Below are 13663 nucleotides of genomic sequence, written 5' to 3'. Positions count from 1 at the left end.
TCCTGCTTGCAAGTGTCTGCTCATTAAACAACAAGCTGGACTACATCCTCCTTCAACGAAACTCCTGCTGTGTTTTTGTTGTTGTGGAAACATGCCTGAACAACAGTGTACCGGAACCGGGACTATCCAGCTACCAGGCTGCTCTCGCCGGCCCGTGGAGGTGGACTGGTGTAGAAATAAAATCCAACTAGCTACGGCTAACTGCTGGTGGAGCTTGTGACTGTTAAATGCCGACCATTCGACATTCCACGCTAATTCACGCCTGTGTTTATACTCCGTGTTTAGCTACACCAATGCTAGTCATTTGGGAAGTCAGGGTGGCCGTGACGTGCCGACGTGTAAGGTGAGCGTATTGTGTCACTTCCGGTGTTCCCGTGTTACAAACGCTAGTTTGCTGCTCCGGCAAAAACTTACTGAACTCTGCTTCACTGTTTAAATTAGCAGCTATTTGCCTGGATTGCATTTGAATTACAATTGTTTTACTCAAGCACTTATACTTAGCTTCACTTACAGCGACTGACTCGCTGAATTTACAATTGTTAAAACACTGTTAGCTACTTTAGCTTAGCCATTAGCAATGGCTAATTCCTCTCCCTCTCCTGCTCTCTCTTGCTCTGTGTGTCAAATGTTTAGCTATTCCCCTGCCTCCTTTAGTGATAACGATACATGTAATAAATGTAGTATATTCGCTGTTTTGGAGGCAAGGCTTAGTGAATTTGAGTCACGGCTCCGCACCATGGAATCAGAATCGATATGCTTTCCGTAGCTAGCCAGCACCATGTAGTTAACGCGGCCAACATACTGTAGCTTCTGTAGCTTCTGCTAGCTGTCCCCGGCACCCCCCGAGCAGCCGGGCGAGAGGGTGACTGTCCGAGGGAAGCGTAGCGTTAGATCTAGACCAGGGAGTGCACATGATGAAGGTCGCTCTAAACCGGAGCGTCTTGCCTCTCTAACAGTTTCTCCCTACTCAGCGATACACCCGCTGAGAAGCCAGTTCTGGTTATTGGGAGCTCTATACTGCGTATGTGAAGCCAGCGCCCCCGGCGTTACAGTAGGCCTACCTACGGTCATATGTGCCCCGGGGCTGGAGCGGGCGATATAGAAACCCATCTAAAGCTGCTGGCAAAAAGAACCGTAAATACAGTAAGATCATACTTACGTAGGTGGTAATGGTCGAAATCGGAGATCACTAAAATGAATGTTGAGTCACTTTGTGCATAACGCAAGACAATGTCGGACTCAGTAGTTTTCTCTGGACCCCTGCCAAACCTGACCAATGATGAAATGTACAGCCGTACGTCATCCTTCCACCGCTGGTTGTCGGGTGGTGCCCAGCTAATGATGTGGGCTATGTGAATAACTGAGGGCGTTCTGGGGAAAGCCTGGTCTGATTGAGAGAGACGGCATTCATCCCACCTGGGACGGTGCCGCTCTCATATCAAAAATCTGAACGAGTTTATCAGACATAAACCATGACAACCCAAGTTTGATATTAGTAATCAGAGGTGCAGTGCTCAGCCCTCTGTGCTTCCGTTGGAGCAGTCGCCCACTCATAGTCTAATAAGCACGGTGTCTGTCCCCCCGGCTCAGATCGGTTAAATCAAAGGTAAACGAAAGATGCGCTATACTTAACAACCTAATTGGAATTAAAACTACTGCAATAGAACAAAATAGGAAAATTAGATGTGGACTATTAAATATTAGATCTCTGTCTTCTAAAGCAGTACTGGTAAACGAGTTGATATCAGACAATAAAATTGATTTATTTTGTCTTACTGAACCACGCCGGCTGGGCCGAAGACTATGTTAGTCTAAATGAAGCCACTCCTCCCAGCCATATTAATACTCAAATTCCTAGAGGCTCAGGCCGAGGAGGGGGAGTTGCAGCCATCTTTGATGCAAGCCTGCTAATTACTCCTAAACCTAAATTACATTATAACTCATTTGAAAGTCTTGTTCTTAATCTTCAACATCCAAAATGGAAAACATTACAGCCAATTATATTCGTTGTTATTTACTGGGCTCCAGGTCCCTTATTCTGAATTTTTATCTGAATTCTCAGAGTTTTTATCATGTGTAGTCCTTAAATCAGACCAAGTACTTCTTGTAGGTGATTTTAATATCCATGTGGACGTTGACAATGACAGCCTTAGTACTGCTTTCAACTCATTACTGGATTCAATCGGTTTCAGTCAGAGTGTGCACAAGGCGACGACTGTTTAAACCACACCCTCGACCTTGTGCTGGCATATGGTATTGAAATTGAGGATTTAATAATATTTCCGCAGAATTTGGTATTATCAGATCATTCTTTAATTACTTTTGAATTCTTACTACCTGATTATATTAAATTAGATAAAAGCTCCTACACCAGATGCTTATCTGACAGTGCTATAGCTAAATTTAAAGAAGATATTCCAACAGCATTTGACTCTATGTCATGCCTTAACATAACAGAGGACCTGTATGTTAACCTCAGTCCCTCTCAAATTGATGCATTTGTAGACAGTGCTACGACATGCCTACGGACGACCTTAGACTCACGTCGCCCCTGAAAAAAGAAGATGATGAAGCAAAGGAAACTAGCACCTTGGTATAACTCCCAAACTTCAAGAATTAAAACAAATCTCGCAAACCTCGAATGTAGGTGGCGTTCCACCAAGGTGGAAGAATCTCGCGTTTGGATTGGCAAGAAAGTCTCAAAACCTATAGGAAGGCCCTAAGAAAGGCCAGATCAGACTATTACTCATCACTAATAGAAGAAAACAAGAACAACCCAAGGTTCTTTTTCAGCACTGTCGCCAGGCTGACAGATAGCCACAGCTCTACTGAGCCATCTATTCCTCTAGCTCTGAGTAGTGATGACTTCATGAGCTTCTTCAATGATAAAATTACAACAATTAGAGATAAAATTCATCACCTTTTACACTCAACTTCTAACGGTTCACCTTTAAACGCAGAGTCGTTAGAAATAAAGACTAGTCTCGACATATACTTAGACTGCTTTTATCCTATAGATCTTCAACAATTATTGTTAAAGATATCCTCAGCTAAGCCATCTACCCGTCTCTTGGACCCCATCCCAACGAGACTACTCAAAGAAGCATTACCTGTGGTTAACACCTCATTACTAGATATGATCAATATGTCTCTATTAACAGGTTATGTACCACAGTCATTTAAAGTAGCTGTGATAAAACCTCTTCTGAAAAAACCCACCCTGGATCCTGAGGTCTTAGCAAACTATAGACCTATATCTAACCTTCCCTTTTCTATCCAAGATCCTTGAGAAGGTGGTTGCTAATCAGTTATGTGATTTTCTACATAGCAACAGTTTATTTGATGACTTTCAATCAGGATTTAGAAAGAATCATAGCACAGAGACGGCACTGGTGAAAATTACTAACCGACCTTTTAACTGCTGCAGACAAAGGTCTTGTCTCCATTCTTGTTTTACTAGATCTTAGTGCTGCATTTGACACAATTGACCATTCAATCCTGTTACAGAGATTGGAACACTTGGTTGGCATTAAAGGAATTGCTCTGAGTTGGTTTAGGTCCTATTTCTCTGATCGATCTCAATTTGTGAATGTTAATGATAAATCCTTCAAGTACGCTAAAGTTAGCCATGGGGTTCCGCCCAAGGCTCAGTGCTTGGACCAATTCTATTCTCCTTATATATGCTTCCTCTAGGCAATATTATTAGAAAACACTCAATTAACTTTCACTGTTATGCGGATGACACCCAATTATACTTGTCAATCAAACCAGACGAAACCAGTCAGCTAGCAAAATTTCAAGAGTGCATTAAGGATATAAAATCCTGGATGACCTATAATTTTCTGATGTTAAACCCTAACAAAACTGGAAGTTATTGTGCTGGGCCCTAAACACCTCCGAACTTCATTATCTAGAGATATAGCTACTCTGGATGGTGTTGCCCTGGCCTCCAGCACCACTGTTAGAAATTTAGGAGTTATCTTTGATCAGGATATATCCTTTAATGCCAATCTAAAACAAACCTCAAGAACAGCCTTTTTTCATCTTCGTAACATTGCCAAAATTAGGAATATCCTGTCTCAAAACGACGCTGAAAAACTAGTCCATGCATTTGTTACTTCCAGGCTGGACTATTGTAATTCCCTACTGTCAGGTTGCTCAAATAAGTCTCTTAAGACTCTCCAGCTGATCCAGAATGCTGCAGCGCGTGTTCTCACAAGAACTAAGAAAAGAGATCATATTTCTCCTGTATTAGCTTCTCTGCATTGGCTTCCTGTTGAATCCAGGATTGAGTTTAAAGTCCTTCTCTTGACCTACAAAGCTCTAAATGGTCTAGCACCATCATATCTAGAAGAGCTCCTAATACCCTATTGTCCTACTAGAGCACTGCGCTCCCAGAATGCAGAGTTACTGGTGGTACCTAGAGTCTCTAAAAGTAGAATGGGAGCCAGAGCCTTCAGTTATCAGGCTCCTCTCCTATGGAACCAGCTCCCGATCTGGGTTCGGGGGCAGAAACTGTCACCTCATTCAAGAATGAACTTAAAACTCTCCTATTTGATAAAGCTTATAGTTAGGGTGAGGAGGTGCAGTGTTCACCTAACTGGCCCAACTGCTTCTCTTCATAATTGTTAGATTAATAATACATAACAAAGTAGAGGGAGGCAGGCCAGCCAAGCCAGATCCGGCAGGGGGAGAGTTCTAAGCCAAAACAAAAGAAGCTACCTCTCCTTATGACCTGTCTCTCTTAGTTACCTGTTATAGTTACGCTGTTATAGTCCTAGACTGCCGGGGGACTTCCTTCCTTTGACACACTGAGCTGCTCTCTCCTCTCCCTTTCTATTACTGTTTCTATTACTGTTACTATTACTATTACTATTTGTGTGCAGCCCGTCCCAGAAATGCTTGTTACTAATCATAGCTTCTGGGGAGTTTACTCCCCGGAGTCCTTATGCTTTTTTTTCCCCCAGACGTATTTCCTTGGAGAACGTTGGCACCAAGACCCTGGTTGCAGCTGTCGCCGTGGTCCTGCTGCACTCCTCGCTGAGCTCAGCGATGCCCTGCAATGTCATGCTGCGTCCTGCTGAACCCTGCAGCTTCCCGCTACATCCAGTCACTGTTCCATTATTAATGTGACTACTATCGCCACTGTTCATCACAACCCCAACCGGCTCGTCAGACACCGCCTACCAAGAGCCTGGGTCTGTCCGAGGTTTCTTCCCAAGAGGGAGTTTTTCCTCGCCACTGTCGCACTGCTTGCTCTTGAGGGAATTCTGGAATTGTTGGAATTGTTGGGGCTTTGTAAATTATAGAGTGTGGTCTAGACCTACTCTATCTGTAAAGTGTCTCGAGATAACTTATGTTATGATTTGATACTATAAATAAAATTGAATTGAATTGAATTGAAATTGAATTGAATAGTATGCGTTAGCTGAACTTTACGGATCCTGCTTGCAAGTGTCCGCTCATTTAGACCACAAACTGGACTACATCCAACTTCAACGACACTCCCAACGTGAGTTCAGAGACTTTGTGTTTTTGTTGTGGAAACATGCCTGAATAGTGTACCGGACTGTCCAGCTACCAGGCCGGCCCGCCGCCCTCGAGCTAGAGATGCTCTGTCGCCGGGTAAAAGAGGTGGGCTGTGTTAACACCGAGTGGCGCAGAAATGTGGTGATTTGTATCCATTTAACTGCTAACTGCTGGTGGAGTTTGTGACTGTTAAATGCCGACCATTCTACATTACACACTAATTCACGGCTGTGTTTATGCTCGGTGTTTACAGCCCACCAAGCGCTAATGCTAGTATGCGTTAGCTGAACTTTACGGAGCAGAAAAAGTGTGTGTACTAAATGTAGCCTGTTTCGTATGTCGTTTTTATATAATTTCGTTTTTATATATGTTAAATGTGTAACACCACTTGAGTCAGGCGAAACGTTGTTTCGTGTATATGGTATGAAAATAAAAAAAACCCGCAGAGTTGAGTTGAATGCCTCTGTCGGTCTGTCAAGCGGTAGGCGTGGCTTGGGAGTGGACTCAAAGCAACGAAGCAGGTGCATTCTGGGATTTGGTGTTTTTCATCCATATAAGACCAAAACACATTTTCTGGCTTTTCTCGGCCTAGAAGGCACCAATTTCAATTTTGTTTTCACATTTCTAATACATAAGTGACCCAATTTAAAGATATATTCAGCTTTCCAGCGGTGAAATATTCCTTTAACAAAAAGGAACTTACTTGTAAAGCTCAGCGAGGAAGCATTCCAGCGACTGAAGTTCCTCAAATATGGCTAAAAAAAAACAAACAACTTGCATTAGTATAGTTATAATGGCCTAAATCTTTAATAACCAGAAAATCCCAAAACAATACTCTAATCTTTCTTTTCTTAAATCAGTCTTTTAACTATCTTTTGTGGGCCTAGCACGGATCTGAGCTTTAGTGAATTATTCCATGGTCACATTGTTGTGATACATAGACCACTGGAAAATAAACAGAAAACACGGTCATATTTTCTGTCATGCTTGGTAGGAGTATCATTTCCTAACCCCCTAATAAAACCAAAATATACAGTACATTGTTTATTAAGTAACAGTGAACTACAGGCGACATCACCCCAATCCTTAAGTTTGTGCTGCTAAATAACACTGTATAATGGAACTGCAAACAAGCTAGATGTGCATGTATGCATGAGTGTGTATGTGTCTCACAGCTCTTGTCAGTCCACACATGCAACTCCTGGGCCAGCTCAGGTATCACCAAGAAAGTCCTCCAGCCCTGGCGCTTCTTGGATTTGAGGATGTCACCAAAAATGTGGTCTCCAATGTAGATGATGTCCTTTCCTTTAGCACCCAGCAAGTCACACACAATGTCTGAAGAACCTGGGAGTACAAACATGTTTTTTCATACTATGAAAACCATCAATGATGGGTTTTGTATGAAGTTGCAATGATAGCAGAGATTCTACCCCACACAGTGTGTAACATGCTGCCCACACTTCAGTTTGACGAGTGTTTCTATGAGTCAGCATATCAGGTCTTTTATTCAAGGATGTCGACTTGTAGTTTCCTAAGCGCAGTCACAAATCTATTACTCTTATTTTTGACCATATGAAATATATAGATACATTTAGGGCATTCTCATCAGGAGTGCAAATGATTTACAGCAGGTAGACGGTGCTACAGTAACACATTCTAAAAAGGGTCACAGATATCAGCTGAACACCGGAAAAGCCTGTGTTACTGCATCCAGCAACATTTCTTTATATAGGCCTAATTGTATTTTTATTTTTAGTTTAGAAGTTATCTGCTGTAGTTATGGCTGATACTGGGGCAGGACCATCACAGGAAAGAAGGAAATTAAACGAAGAACTAAAGCTGAAAGGGAAAGTGAAAGACGAATCAGTCTGGGTCGGGCTGTCAACAGATGGAGACAATTACGGGATTGTAAAGGATTCAAAATCGACCCCGACTTGGCCCTCAGGTACCCAATATGTCTACTGCATTCATAAAATAACTTTACAATGCACAATGGGGTTGTACATCAGTAACAGACATTAAATTACGTTCCCCTTCCATCCAGCACGGACATTTGATTCCTTTTACTCTGTTTGTGTTGGCCTACTATTTTCTTTTCTCTTGTCCCTGTCCTTGTGTAAAGCGTCCTTGGGTTTCATGAAATGCGCTATATTAATCTAAGTTATTATTATGTTGGTTGCTACAATCTCTTAATGCTTTGGCTCGTGACACAGTGACAGTGATAACCGGTTTAGCTCATGAGACATCCAAAGTTACGGTATGCAACACTTGAAATGCAACGATGCATCCGTAACTCATTCTCTTATTGTAAATGAATGATTATCTGTCTGAGCAAAACATTCATTGCAACTATATGACCTCCCCGTAACGCTTACTCCTAGACCTTTACGACAGCTAGTGTGGTAAAAACACTAGCGCTTTTGTCCGAAGGGGCCGCTGAAATGATCAGAAAACACACTCGACCAGTGTTAGGAAGGTTCCTTATTTACCTCCTGAGTAAACAATGCCATGCTGCAGAGGTCCAGTGTATGTGCCGATCTTCAGCCGACCTGTGGTCTAAAAGAAACCAGCACTGAGTCACACACTCGTATACAATATTTATTTATCTTTACAGCAAAAAAAAATAAAAAATTGCAGTTTGAAATTTTAGTAATGGTGTTGGTATAGTATAATGTACGTGCAGGCTTTTATAGTACACACTTACAGTGTCAACCTGCCGCAGCACTGTTCCCTCTCCAAAGAACACAGGCTTGCGGGCGTCCACCAGGATCAGGTCAAAATAGGACTTCCAGGGCCGGTGAGGTGTGCTCGGCTGCAACACACACACACACACACACACACACACACACACACACACACACACACACACACACACACACACACACACACACACACACACACACACACACACACACACACACACACACACACACACACACACGCTTATTTTTCTTCCTCAAACAACCTATCATGATATCATACAGTATCTGTTCCAGATATTTCTGAGCAAGGTGGTTCAATTCAAATCTTTTGAGATTCCTGACAACACTAATGTAATTAAATCAGCAGTGTTACCTTTGGGCCGTGGGCAAAGTCAAACAGGTAGGTCATAATTTTCTGTAAGAAGACGAGAGTTGTTTTTTTTTAACATGTTGTCCCAGAACAACTGGAAAAATGGAAACTATACTCCATCATTAACAACACCTGGCATTATTACTTCATTGGGCAACCATCTAAAGCAACGGTCAAAATTAATTAGTACATTATGGGACAGTAGATTCTGGTTTGCTTTAAAAGGAACACACCAAATTATGGGGACTTTGTCTTATTCACCGTATTCCCCAGAGTTAGATAAGTCCATACATACCCTTCTCATCTCCGTGCGTGTCGTAACTCTGTCTGACACACCCACCGCTAGCCTACCTTAGCACAGATCCCGGAGGTAACCGGCTCCATCTAGCCTAGCTTAGCACAGATCCTGGAGGTAACCGGCTCCATCTAGCCTAGCTTAGCACAGATCCTGGAGGTGACCAGCTCCATCTAGCCGACTGCTCCCAATAAGTGACAATAACGCCAACATTTTCCTATTTATATGTTGTGACTTGTACATCATCATCATATTCTTTATTCAGGACACACACAAATGGTCCATAGCACAATACAAAAACATAGCAAAATACAAACAGATACAAGATAAAACACATACAATAAGAAATGTCTACAACAGTCAAAATTCCACAATACACAAAAAAGTGTTCAGATATTAGCATATAGATTAAAACGCCAGTGGTTCCACAATCTTGAAGTGAACCTAACTGCACTCAATGCAGGGTTCACTAGTGTTGCAATGATGCTGTTGTATGACTCTGTTAGTCTACACATACATCTGTACATGAGATTCCTGAGTACAGCAGGACAGGTGAATACATTGACACTTACAAACATTTGGCTTGCACTGCTCCATCGCGTGGCATTTTAAGCAGCAGCCTCATGCCATCATTATATGCCACATTGAGTTTCTGCATACTGCTTTTTTATAAGCGCCGCCACAAATGGGCAGTATACATTTGGAGTACAAAAGCTTTAAAAGCGTGGTCTTCACAGACAGTGAACACATGCTAAATTTGCGATTCAGCATATTAGCTTGTGCATACAACATACAATACTGTCTATGAATGTCCCTATCATCAGACAGGTCATCAGTTATATAGTGCCCTAAGTATTTGACCTCAACACACACTTTAAGGACAGTACCAGAGAGAGAGAAATCAGGAAATGACAATTTGTTGTCGTCCCTGCTTCTAACAATCATTATATTACTCTTCGTAGAATTGAACTTAATATCAAAGTCTGAGCCATATTGGGAGCAGACCCTTAGTAGCTGTTGAAGGCCAGCACTATATGGACAGAGAATGACCAAGTCATCTGCGTACATCAGGTGGTTTACAATGGTGTCCCCAACCATACAACCTGTTCCACAATTGTTTAGCAACTTTGATAGATCATCCATATAAATATTAAAAAGAAAAGGAGACAAAATGCTTCCCTGCCTAACTCCATTGTTTACATTAAATGGGGCAGACATAGAGTTACCCCATTTCACATACATTGACTGATGAGCATACCAAAAAGCCAAGATTCTCACCAAATATTTGGGAGTCCCTCTGCTGTGCAATTTGTAAAATAACTTCTCATGATTCACACGATCAAAGGCTTTAGAGGCATCAATAAAACACATAAAAATTGTGGAGTTATGCCTGTTATACAAATCTAAAACCTCCTTTAAGGCAAAAATACACATATCCGTGCCATGTTTAGGTTTAAAACCAAACTGGTTGTCAGAGGTCAGGACAGACCGTTCCAGCCTATTCAGTATAGTCCTCTCCAAGACCTTGGATAAAATACTGGCCAAAGCTATAGGCCTGTAATTATCCAAGCTGTTAATCTTACCAGCTTTTTTTTTTGATGATAGGCACTAATGTGACAGGTAAAATAGAATCAGGTAAAATGCCATGGACTAACAACCCAGTAAAACAAAAAGCAATTAGGGGACAAAGTTTTCTACTAGCAAATTTTAAATGCTCTGCAGATATCTTATCCATACCGCATGCCTTATTATCTTTTAGCATCATAATTGCATCATATATTTCTTGAGGGAGAACTGTCGCATCTTCATTACCATCAATGTTACCCACTGTAAAGGATTTACTTTTAACACAGTTAAACAGCTCATAGTAATGTTTCTGCCACAACTGAGTAATGTTTTCTGAGCCACTAACACCATCAATATTCGTTGGTAACGATGTTTTACAATTATTCATTCTTTTGATTTCTTTCCAGAAATCAATAGGACTATTGTTTCGCAGCTTCTTTGCAAGAGAGTCAGACCTCATTGCATTTTCATTCCTCTTAATGAAACGTAGAGCATATTTAAACTTTGCATTTGCACGCTTCTTATATTCAAATAAGGGACCATGTTTATGTCTGCCTGACTCATCCCATGCTTTGAAGGCCCTTCTTGCTTCAGCATGTGTCTCTTCCACATAGCCATTCCAGCCTGGCTTGACCTTGTACAATCTGTGTGTCTTATACAGAGGCCCGCTCGAAACCAGGAGGGACTTCACAATATTCTCATAGAGGGAGCACAGCTCAATACCATGTTGAGAGTTCTTACAATTAATATCAGAGCATACAATAGAATCTTTAGGTAATTCAATGTTACTCAACAAAAAATCAGACTGAATATAATATTCTTTAAGGTCCTCCTTAGTCAGATTAGACCAATCTATTTTCCCCACACACATGTTATCTACAGACAGAAGAGCAGGTATATTGCCTGGATTAACAGATAAAGAAAAAGGCACATGATCAGTAGTGGCAAATTCATAATTAATTTTCATGGCCTCTATAGAGTCATGTGCATCAGCCGTGCAAATGCAGTGATCTAGCCATGAAGTTGTGTGCCATGCCTCACTGATGTAGGTGTAGCTACTATCAGGCAAGAGCAATTTGCTAGAAAGAATCAAGCCATTATCAGAACAGAACTGCATTAAGTGTTTGGCAAATAAAGCGCTGCCATCGGAAACATCTGCATTCATATCACCCACAATAAAGATGCACGTGGAAGCATTATCTTGAATGAAAGACATAACACAAGCCAATCTGTTAAGATATTCATCTTCATTTTGAGAACACTCATAGGGTGTGTAAATGTTTAAGATAATGAAGTTTTTAGCACCACAATTAAACTCAATTCCTATGGCCCAGTCAACACCCAGTCTAACCACCTTAACCAGCTGATCATATTTTTTATGCCATAACAGGGCAACACCGCCAGGTATTCTACCATGAACTATCCTAGTGCTCAGGTCAGTAGTAGATTCACCCGCCCCATAAAAGTCTTTATGCAGGGAATTTAGACCCTCTAAATCCTGCTTTGATAAAAAAGTTTCTTGAACACATAATAAATCACAGGCCTCCAAGAGTTTATCCACTACAAGGCGGCGCGATTTGTCTGCTTCACTGTGCCCAACGCGCAGTCCTCGCGCGTTATAAGACACGATATTGATATTCATTTATGTTTATCAATCCCGGGCCGCAGCCTGACTGCTGCTCCCCTGCGTAGCTACAGGTATAGGAACAGACACAGAGCGCTGCTGCTGTGGGCCAACCTCTCCTCCTGATCCCAGGGCCACGCTATCACCGTTAACTTTGGGTCTGCGAGCCTCAAAATAGCGGCATTACGTCGATCCCCTCCGGCCAAAGTTGTGGCTCGTACATTTCATCAACTTCGTTGCATTCAGCAGTAACATGAAACGAACTGAATCTGTTGCGGGTAGAGTCAATCTTCCGACATGTCACAGATTTGCCCAGTTTCTCAATCAGGTAATCACACAGAGTGACTGCATCCAGATCAGGAGAAAATCTAGTGGCAAAAACACTCACCAGCTTAGTTTTAATTACTGGAATGTTACTTACTGTACCGGTACCAACTATCCCCATCTTGCGCTCTCGCTTTAGACGAGTCTGCATACCGCCAGGTTTCGGTTGCATGGCGACTTTTAGGGGCTTCTGAGGCTTACGCTTCCCTTCCTTCAAGACAATATTCCATGCTGGGGACAGAGGTTGGGTAGGCCTACGCGTAGCCTCTCCCGGTGACTGGCGGGCAAGACCCGCCGATCCCTGCGTTTCTCTCTCCTGAGATCCTGACGCCGCACCAGCCCGGCCAGGGGATCCACGGGTCTCCTCAATAACCGTAATCCGGCGATCCAGAGCCGCAGTAGCCGCCCCCGGGTTTTCCCGCCGCTTGCCTGCGTTTCAAGAGCTCCCCTTAGAGTAGAAACTTCCCGGCTCAATCGTTCCAGCCTACCGAGTAGCGCAGAGGTATCCATGTTGCCAAAACCAACAGGTGGAAGTTCATCCAGGAAGTATGAGACAAACCTGGGAATGTCTTCACCTCGCTCATTGAGCAATTTCAAGCAGTCCTTGATGTTATTAACGTCCTTCTGAGCGCCTTTGTGCTTGACATTGCGTTGCGTTGTCGGGCACAATTCAAACAGAAGTCTCTTGGAATGCTCAATCCAGTCAGAGGAGAAGTTGTTTGAGGCTAACAAAACAATTTCATCCTGTGATAGTGTCTTAATTTTAATAGAAATAAAGTTTAAAAACTCATCTTCCACTATCACTTTCCCGTTAGAGGTTTCATAAACCTCGGGTTTTGTACGAGAACATACAGCGCCACCAGCACGCAACGCTGCACCAGCCATTGTCACTGTGTACAGCCATTGTCACTGTGTACAGCATGTACAAATAACAAGGTCACATGACACATAGCCATCTTCTGACCTTATACATACTGGGAACTATATTCTCAGAATAAGGCAGCGTGGTGGCTCAGTGGTTAGCACTTCTGCCTCACAGCAAGAAGGTTCTGGGTTCAAGTCCAGGTTGTTCCGGGCCTTTCTGTGTGGAGTTTGCATGTTCTCTCCGTGGGTTTCCTACGGGTGCTCCGGTTTCTTCCCACCATAAAGACATGCATACTAGGACTACAGTTGAAAATTAGCCAACTGGCTAACACTGGCGCATTTACAGAAATGTTGATTAATGTGCATTGTCCTAATCAAATAAAACTTAC

The 13663-nt window shown here is 42.4% G+C and overlaps 1 protein-coding gene across 3 annotated transcripts in view; it reads right to left on the bottom strand.

Annotated features, from left to right (window-relative positions):
- The window catches only part of nt5c2a (5'-nucleotidase, cytosolic IIa), a 39259-nt gene that overhangs the window by 9058 nt on the left and 16538 nt on the right, over window positions 1-13663 (bottom strand). For all 3 annotated transcript variants that reach the window (XM_039783340.1, XM_039783341.1, XM_039783342.1), the window contains 5 exons: window positions 8605-8646; window positions 8234-8341; window positions 8019-8085; window positions 6703-6873; window positions 6233-6284 (listed from right to left, as the gene is read on the bottom strand). In XM_039783340.1, the coding sequence (XP_039639274.1) occupies window positions 6233-6284; window positions 6703-6873; window positions 8019-8085; window positions 8234-8341; window positions 8605-8646 (440 nt within the window). The remainder of the gene's footprint in view (window positions 1-6232; window positions 6285-6702; window positions 6874-8018; window positions 8086-8233; window positions 8342-8604; window positions 8647-13663) is intronic.

The sequence above is a fragment of the Perca fluviatilis genome, chromosome 19 (assembly GCF_010015445.1).
Source record: "Perca fluviatilis chromosome 19, GENO_Pfluv_1.0, whole genome shotgun sequence".
NCBI lineage: Eukaryota > Metazoa > Chordata > Actinopteri > Perciformes > Percidae > Perca > Perca fluviatilis.
This window is presented reverse-complemented; position numbering and strand designations above follow the sequence as displayed.